Here is an 8,294-nt window from a genome sequence, read left to right as displayed (position 1 = left end):
GGCAGGTGCTGAGCGGCGGCCCCCACACTACCCCCGGAAGGAGGCACCCTGGTGGTCACGTGGTGGACCCCTGCCCGGCCTGGCCCGGGGGCCCCTCCCTACGCCCCGGCTGTGGAAGGGAGCCAGCCGCTCCCCATATACCCCAAGCCGGGCTTGGAGTTGTAAGCGCTGTTTATCTGCTGCCTTCAGGCACCACTGGGAGCCTCGCTGCCCCACGGGTTGTGAAGCTGGAGAATGGAGACTCCAGAAATGTCACCGTCCTTCTGGGGTGAGTGTGGGAGCCCCCGGTCAGACCCTGCTCCTGGAGGGCCAGGGTGTGAGTGTGTAGGGGAACACGGCCAGGTCCCCTGCACCAGTCCCCCAGATGGCTCTTCCCTGGCCCACATTTGTGGCCTGTCTCTCCCCAGGAACGGGACTGAAGCCGTCTCAGGGCTAAAACAGGACTTTGCTAGGAGAGGTGGGCTGGGCCAGGCAGGGCTGGCTGGGGAGACCCCCTCCCCCCATCATCTGAGCGGTTCCAGCCACTTTTGCCTTCCCCATAAGCACCATCTTGGAGCTTCTGTGCCACCCAGGGCTCCTTCCTCCTCCTGCCTGCCCCCTCTTTGCCTGACCTCTCCTTCTTCTCCTTTTCTCTGACACGGGTCAGAGACCCTTTGCGTGCAGTGTAGATGCCGGGCCAGTGGGTCCCTCACAGCAGAGCCTGTGGGAGATGAGGACGGGTCTGTTCTCCCGTCCCATGGGTCCTGCCACGGTTCTGGAGGCGACCTAGTCCTTGTCCTTCCCAGGGCCCCTCTGGAGGTAGCCTCGGTGGTGACGCTGGACGTCCTGTATGTTTCCAAAAACAAAACCATCCTCGAGTTTCCTCCCGAAGTAAGCGGCTGGTCTGCTGTGGCGGGAGGATTCCCCCCGGGAGCCTGTCCCTCAGGGCCAGGGAGCAGGAGTCCCTGGTCCACACAGGCAGGGGTCTCTGCCGCCTTCCACAGGTCGAGGTGCCCGTGGGGCAGAAGGTTTGCCTCTTCTCTGTGACCGGGAGAGACGTGGGTCAGGTGACTCTGCTCCTGCGCCTGGACCATGCCAACCAGACCAGGTGAGCGCTCCGCCCTCCCCCCCTCCCCCATCTTCCTCCTAGCCCCCCTCTCACCATGCCCCCATCCCTCCACAGGACCCTGGTACACTTCCTGGTGTTCCGTAGCCGCACCCTGGACTGGCTCAGCCAGGTCGTTGGCTGGATCTACTTTGTGGCTTGGTCTGTCTCCTTCTACCCGCAGGTGTTTGAGAACTGGAGGCGGAAAAGGTAAAGGACCTGGGGGGACCATGAGGTTGGCCCTGGGATGGCTGGGACTTTTCCCACAGCATCCTATAGAGACATGCACACACACAGATCTGCTGCAGTGCTGGGAGGAGGGATCCCTGAGCCTGGCTGAGAGGGCGGCCTGGAGGATGTGCTTTGCCTCCCTGCCTGCCCCTGTATCAGGGCAGTGGGCAGGGGCTGCCTCTCAGCAGTGGCCACTGGCCCTTTGGCTCACACAGTCTGTGACGTGCTGGGCCAGGAAGCCATGGGGTGGCTGTTTGTTCTGACCTCGTGGTCAGGCCGGCCCAGGGAGTGTGCCATCTGGTGGCTCGAGTCGGGCAAGCCGACGCCAGGCGGCCCTGGGCTCTGGTACGAGGCTCTCTCTGGTCGTCTTAGTGTGGTTGGCCTGAGCTTTGACTTCATCGCCCTGAATCTCACTGGCTTCATAGCATATTCCGTGTTCAACATTGGCCTCTTCTGGGTGCCCTCCATCAAGGTAAGGTCTGGGCTCCTCCCTCCTCAGAGGTTGCCGCTGCTCAGCACTGCCCCACAGCTCATGGCCTGTCTGCTCTGGTCCCCCAGGAGCAGTTTCTACACGAACACCCTGCTGGCGTGAACCCCGTGGACAGCAACGATGTCTTCTTCAGCATTCATGCCGTCATCCTCACCCTGGTGGTCATCGGGCAGTGTTGTCTGTATGAGGTGGGTGAGGGGACGCAACTGTTGGGGGAGGGTCTGACTAGCATAGCCTGAAGCCGGCATCTGGCCTGCTGCCCAGAGGCGGCTGCCTCAGGAAAAGAACTCCCAGCCTGGGGACAGGGGAGGTGGGTCCAGCCCTGGCACGCTCCCCCAGGAGATGTCAACTTGAGGTCCAGGAAGACCGACCAGATGCATATTGTGCTCTCAGGAGCTTCCTTGGGGACTGGTAGCAGGTGAGTCGGCAGGAGACTCCCGCCTGGGCCTGAGTGGGAGGAGACCCTCTCCGAGGGGCCGCCTGCCTTGTGGGGATTTCCAGTGACCAAGCTGCAGGGCATTGTGTTGGCCTCCCCAGGCGGGCTGTCCTGCCTCTGTCCCTCCATCCCTCAGCCTCTCGGTCCCCTGCTCGCACTCCCTCAGGGCTTTCCCTGCTCAGCAGCGCCCATCTGTCCCTTCAGAGAGGCAGCCAGAAGGTGTCCTGGGCCTCGGTGGCCTTCCTGGCGCTGTCCTGGCTCTTTGCCCTGGTCATGGTGTTCGTAGCTCTCGCGGGGGCCGTCAGCTGGCTGCAGTTTCTCTTCTGCTTCTCCTACATCAAGCTCGCCATCACGCTTATCAAGTACTTTCCACAGGTAGAGCCTTTGGACTGTCTAGGCCCTCCCCCGTCCCTGTGGGCACAGGGGCTGCTGGCTCAGGGCGGTCTTCTCACCCCCTTGGGGTGTGTGTCTGTCTATCTGTGTCTCAGGCGTGGCTGAACTTCCGCCGGAGGAGCACGGAGGGCTGGAGCATTGGCAACGTGCTCCTGGACTTCACGGGAGGCATCTTCAGCCTCCTGCAGATGTTCGTACAGTCCTACAACAATGGTGAGTAGCTGGGCCGGCCTGCAGCAGCCTCAGACCCACTAGGTGGGCTGCGCCCCAGCGGCTCAAGTGGCTTTTTACCAACATTTGAAAGAATGTTGAGTCCTCAATTTCTCCCTCCCCACCTCGAGAAGACGAGCAGTGCGTCAGTCGTGCTGGTCCGTGTGGCTCCACGTTGGCCACATTGGAGACCAGAGCAAGAGAAATCCTCAGATTCAACACGGTGGACACTCAGCTGCCTTCGGGCTGTCACTGAGGGATACAATGGCTGGGCATTTCCAGAGGGGCAGAGAGAACGCAAGGGCAGAGGAGGCCAGGGTGCCAGCTTCCTGAGGAGGGGAGGGGGCAGAGGAGGCCAGGGTGCCAGCTTCCTGAGGAGGGGAGGGGGCAAAGGAGGCCGGGGTGCCAGCTTCCTGAGAAGGAGAGTGCCTAGAGCCAAGGCCCCTGGGCTGACCTTCATGGCCCAGGTGAGCAGCGAGGGACAAAGAAGGGGGTGGTCACAGGTGTCTGGTGGCCCTATGTAGAGTAGGGGGAGCTGCTGCAGGCGGATGGAGGGCTGTCTGGATCCCTTGTGCCCCTGCCCCTCAAGAGCTGCCTGGTGGGTGGCCATAGTGGAGGCCCTCGCTGCATCTACTAGGCACCTCCTGTGCCAGACCCTGGCTAAGTGCTTGGATCCTGACAGCACCCCTGGGAGGTGGACACAGTTTTTCTATACCAGTTTTATAGATGGAGAGACTGAGACAGAGAGCTTGCCCAGGGTCACCCAGCTAGGAAGTGTCTGAGGTTGCATTTGAACTTGGGCCTTCCTGCTTCTAGGCCCAGCACTCTGGGCACAGTGGCAGGGCCCCTTGGTGGCCTCTAACAGACACACAAAAGCCATGGAGATGACTTAGGCACAATGCACAGAGGGCTCTGGACTGCTGTGCCCCTTCCCCATTTATGAGTGAGGAGGTCCTTCAGGCACCCATGCCAGGCTCTTCCTGGGAAGGTTGTGCTCCCTCCGCTTCACAGCGGGCACTTCCTATGAGCACCAGATATGGCCAACTAGACGTGGGCGCCCGACCCTGGACAGCCATAGGGTGAAGGGGAGCCAGGAGCGCCCCGCCCCCACTCCGCCATGAGCTGTAGCGACTGGCCTGGGAGCCCCATTCCCTGCTTGTTCACTTGGCCTGGTCCCTGTCAGAGCCTTGGCCAAGCTCCTGTGGGGAGGGTCCCCAGGCTAATGGGGGCTTAGGAGCAGAGGAGGGCGGCCAGAGACCTGGGCACAAGGTATCTGCGGTTCCTGTTCAGACTAGGTCTTAGTGGCAGTAAGGGAGGGGCTGGCTCCCTCGTGTGCCTTCTTTTCCTTTATCAGACCCTAGAGGCTGGCCTCGTCGTGCCTGGGGGGCCGCGGCAGGGCTACCCTGGCATCGAAGGCTGAGCCCTGGGCTCCCCCTTGGTCATGCCAGCTGGACCCGAGCCTCCAGGCTTTCTGTCCCTTGTGCCCAGAGCCCTGCTCCTGATATGCCCCCCATTACGTGGCCAGGCCGTGTGCCAACAGCTCCTCCAGCTTCTGGCCCCTCTGAGGCTCCCGTGTCTTCTCTTGCTTGTTCACAGATGAGTGGACCCTGATCTTCGGAGACCCCACCAAGTTTGGCCTCGGCGTGTTCTCCATCCTCTTTGACATAATTTTCATCATCCAGCACTACTGCTTGTATAGAGAGTCAGGGTACGAGCAGCTCACCTAGCTCTCTGGACAGTCCCAGCAGGCCGTAGGCCGAGGAGCCGCACCAGTCACGCGCTGGCTCTGGCGTCTGGACAGCAGGAGCCTCGGCGCCCGAGCCCATGGGCCCACAGCCTTGACAAAGGGCGAGCCTGCCTCTGCCCGCTGGACGTCCTGCCGCGCTGGCTCGCGGGCCTGGCCTCCTTCTGGCATCATAAGCCAATTGTCTGCTGAGATTAAAGCCGGCCGCTCCTGGCCAGAGAGACGTGCGCCCAGCCGATGGGCCTGGTATCCCCCCCGCAGCTGCCCCACGTTCCCGGGACAAAGGCTGCTTTCTTCCCCTGGGTGCTCAGAAAGCTCTCTTTTTGTTTTATGTTTTCAAGGCTCCCACCACCCTTCACAGGTTCTGATGTGCACCCCTAGCAGCATCGTGCCACAGGAGGGAGCAGAGAGCACAGCCCTCCTGACCCCAGCTGTCTGTCTGTTGCTGCTCTCTGTCCAAGCGTCCCACCTGGGGACTTCTGCCAGGAAGGCCCTGGCCCTCCCTGTCTCCATGCTGGGGCTGTTCCCTCAAGTCCCCTGCCTCAGGCACCGTGGGGCCCCAGGGCCAGAAGGCTCATCCTGAGGCTGACCCCCACATGGGGGCCTGGCTGTGGGCACAGTCCCTCAGTGTTATGGGGGGCTCCTATTGGGTTTTACTCAACTGCCTCCCCATGAGAAGTCCTGGCCCTTCCCAACCACACACACCCCTCCATCCTTCCTGCTCCAGGGCCATGGGAGGGCTCCCTGGCCAACCTGGCCCCCAGCAACATTTGTGCAGTTATGGCCCAGGCCCCCAAGGCCTCTTGGCTGCCTCTGGCCCCCCTCCCTACCCCAGCTTCCCACTTGTGCTCCAGGAAGCTTTGCAATGCTGATGACGGTTTGTGGACATGATTTTTTTCTACTTCCTATGTACTATATTTTTCAAAGATCAACGTAAGCGGTAATTTTTAATTAAAAGTTAATTTTCCATACTACTGCCAATGGGCTCATGTCTTAATATTCTGATTACCCCTTGTTACCAGCAGCTGGACCCCTTTCAACAGGTGAAGGAAGCCCCCAAGGCCCAGGCCAAGGAGCCCCCTGCAGAGATCTGCCCTTTGGCCACTCCGTTAAAAAGAAAACAATCGATCACCAAACTGTCCCCATCCGAATGCAGCTCTCTCCATCCACAACCACCTGCTGTGGACTGAAGGTTTCTGATTTCCCATTTTAAGGTTTTGATTTCATGCCCACCCAGGGCTTGGGAGGGAGGTTGTGACCATTCCTCTCCCAGACCCATCCAGCTGAAGCAGAAAAGCTATGGTTTGTTAAACCCCAGCTGCCAGGGTGGTCAGGGTGAATGCCCCCGCCCCACCCCCAGCTCAGGCCTCAACCCCACACCCTGACAGTGAGAAAGGGAAAATATGGGAATTCCAGCTTCGTTTATTAAGTACAAGAAGCTACTGATCCTGGAAATAGATAGACAGTAACAAAAATAAGGCCTGTGGGCTTGTAAAAAGACTCACTCCTACCTGGTTAGCATTTGTGATATAAATTGCTACATATAAAATTTTAAGGAAAAATACAAAGGGGACCATCATCCCAGGGGTGGGCGGACTTGGAACAAGCCCCCTGCGGAAGCTTGGGGGGGGAGGGGGGATGTGGGCGGTGAGAACAGCGGCTGCAAGGACACTCCTGAAATTTCTGAGAAAGGGGTCAAAGGCTGCTGGTGGTGGGCTAGCAGGTGCTGCCCCCCCCCCCCGGCCCCCTGGTGCCTTTAGGGGGCCCCACTCAAGGGACGGGACCGAAAACAGGTCCTGGGGGGGGGCCTAGACAAGGGGGGGGGGGGGCACGCCAAGAAGCTGCAGGGCAGCCTTGGAGAGCCTGGCCGCCAGCCCCACTGCTCATTGATGGAATGCAGCCTCAGCAGACCACGTGTGTCACTCGTGTGTCAGACCACATGTGGTCACTCCAACTACGCCAGGTGAAGAGGGATAAAGACTGGCCCCCAGGCCCCACCCCCGAGTCACCCCAACTCTTTGGCTGACTGCATCCACGTTGGGACTCCTTCACTGGGCACCAAGCCACCCCCCATGCAGCTCCAGGGCTTGGAGCTCCAGCCTCTGCCCAGGTCTCCCCAGGGGACGTGGGCGGAGGGAGACCCTACGCCAGCATGGACTGCTGCACTGCCTTCTGCAGGCCCTGCCGCGTCACCAGCAGCCGCACCACCTCCTCGTTCCTCTTGGTGAGTCTCTTCCTGGCTTGGTCGTGGGTCACCATGGTCATGTCCCAACCATTCACCTGTGAACAGACTTGTTTTTTTAAGGCCCAGGCTGTTCACCTGGGGCACCCTGAGCTCCTGGGCTGTCCCAGCCCACAGTCTCCAGGGCATTCCCTGTTGAATTCAGCCCCTTTCCTGGCAGGGCCTTCAGGACCACGCTTCCCCCCCCACCTCTGGGCCCAAGAAGACCCATTCCCACCATTTTAGCCTTCAACAAACTGAGAGCAGGCAGGAGACCTTTGGGCCTAACGTAGCCCCCACTTCCACTGCCAGGGGAAGCCCCCTGTGGCCTGAGAAGGGCCTTCTTCAGGGGCCCGAAGGCTAACTCAGGGAGGCTCCTAGGAAAGTGTGGCCAGATGTCTGAGCCAGTGACAGCCTCTCCGGAGGCTGAGAGTTCGGAGTCTGTCAGATCCAGCCAGTCTGCCAAGCTCAGTCCTCAGGTGGCATTTCCCATCCCACCAGGCCCAAGAAGATGGAGTTCAGAGGTGCCACGCGCCGGGGGACAAACAGTTTTTGGTTCAGCGTGGCTCAATCTCTCTTCCCTGAAGGCCCGGGGTCTATAGTGGCCTGCCTGCCCAGCACTGAGTGCCACACAGCTTCAGAGGAAACAGGGCCAGAACCATGGCAGGCTCTACCCTGGGGCCACTCCAGAAGAGGCACAGAAGGGGTCTGAGGGGCAGCAGGACCGTCCTGGGGGGGTAGCAGCCAGGCAAGCAGGGAACTTTTGCAGGCCAACGACAAGGCTCTGCATGGCGCCTGGCCCAGCATTGGCCCTTAAGTGGTGGCAGCAGGCACAGGGCTGGGCCTGGGGTCAGGAAGACCTGAGGTCAAAACCAGCTGTGTGTCCCTGGACGAATCCCTTCAGTGCTACTGGGGACAGTTTCCTTCGCTGAAAGATGCCAGGGTGGCTGCAAGGCCCCTGGGATCCAAGCTGGGGGCAGCCCCACCGCCAGGAGGTTGGGCCTGGGGCTGGCCCAGGGCTCCTCACCTGCATGATCTTGTCTCCGATCTGAAGGCCGGCCACCTCTGCGGGGCCCCCTTCCGACACCCTGGTAACGTAGATGCCCTGGGGGGGAAAGCTCATTGTAAGGGCAGACTCCCCCAGCTTCGTTCCTGCCCCCCTCTGCCCCCCCCCATCGCCCCCCCCCCCCTCCTCACCTTGTCTGTCTTGTCCTCAGAGAAGGGGTTCTGAGCTGGGTCCTGGTCGATGCCCCCACCAATGCTGAAGCCCAGAATCAGGTTCTCGCCCTGGCGCAGCTTGTGGATCTCAACCCTTTGCTGGCCGGAAGAGAGGGAGGGTCACCTCCGCGGGAGGATGGGTGGCCAGCGAGTCCGGGCCACGGGGTGTGGATGTGGAAGGCTCCGAGCTGAGACTGGAACCTTCCCCACCCGTGGGGGGCATTGGGGGCCCCGGCCCCTCCAAGACCGTGGGCCTCTGGGGGGGTG

General features: G+C 61.0%; 2 protein-coding genes across 4 annotated transcripts in view; one reads left to right on the top strand and one right to left on the bottom strand.

Annotated features, from left to right (window-relative positions):
* The window catches only part of CTNS (cystinosin, lysosomal cystine transporter), a 21,659-nt gene extending 16,545 nt beyond the window's left edge, over positions 1–5,114 (top strand). Inside the window, exons 2-11 of the mRNA XM_069083674.1 lie at positions 6–268; positions 786–870; positions 984–1,087; positions 1,163–1,294; positions 1,688–1,787; positions 1,874–1,993; positions 2,446–2,616; positions 2,730–2,847; positions 4,441–4,552; positions 4,930–5,114. Of these exons, the coding sequence (XP_068939775.1) occupies positions 6–268; positions 786–870; positions 984–1,087; positions 1,163–1,294; positions 1,688–1,787; positions 1,874–1,993; positions 2,446–2,616; positions 2,730–2,847; positions 4,441–4,552; positions 4,930–4,969 (1,245 nt within the window). The 3' untranslated portion in view covers positions 4,970–5,114. The remainder of the gene's footprint in view (positions 1–5; positions 269–785; positions 871–983; positions 1,088–1,162; positions 1,295–1,687; positions 1,788–1,873; positions 1,994–2,445; positions 2,617–2,729; positions 2,848–4,440; positions 4,553–4,929) is intronic.
* Positions 5,115–5,990: 876 nt separating this feature from the next.
* The window catches only part of TAX1BP3 (Tax1 binding protein 3), a 165,234-nt gene continuing 162,930 nt past the window's right edge, over positions 5,991–8,294 (bottom strand). For 2 of the 3 annotated variants that reach the window (XM_069083247.1, XM_069083245.1), the window contains 3 exons: positions 8,007–8,126; positions 7,837–7,914; positions 5,991–6,868 (listed from right to left, as the gene is read on the bottom strand). In XM_069083247.1, coding sequence (XP_068939348.1) covers positions 6,731–6,868; positions 7,837–7,914; positions 8,007–8,126 — 336 coding nt within the window. In that variant the 3' untranslated portion in view covers positions 5,991–6,730. The remainder of the gene's footprint in view (positions 6,869–7,836; positions 7,915–8,006; positions 8,127–8,294) is intronic. The other variant, XM_069083246.1, reaches the window with a different exon arrangement.

Source organism: Petaurus breviceps, unplaced genomic scaffold (assembly GCF_028583685.1).
Source record: "Petaurus breviceps papuanus isolate PSGF00001 unplaced genomic scaffold, PetGlider_PUasm1.0 173, whole genome shotgun sequence".
NCBI lineage: Eukaryota > Metazoa > Chordata > Mammalia > Diprotodontia > Petauridae > Petaurus > Petaurus breviceps.
This window is presented reverse-complemented; position numbering and strand designations above follow the sequence as displayed.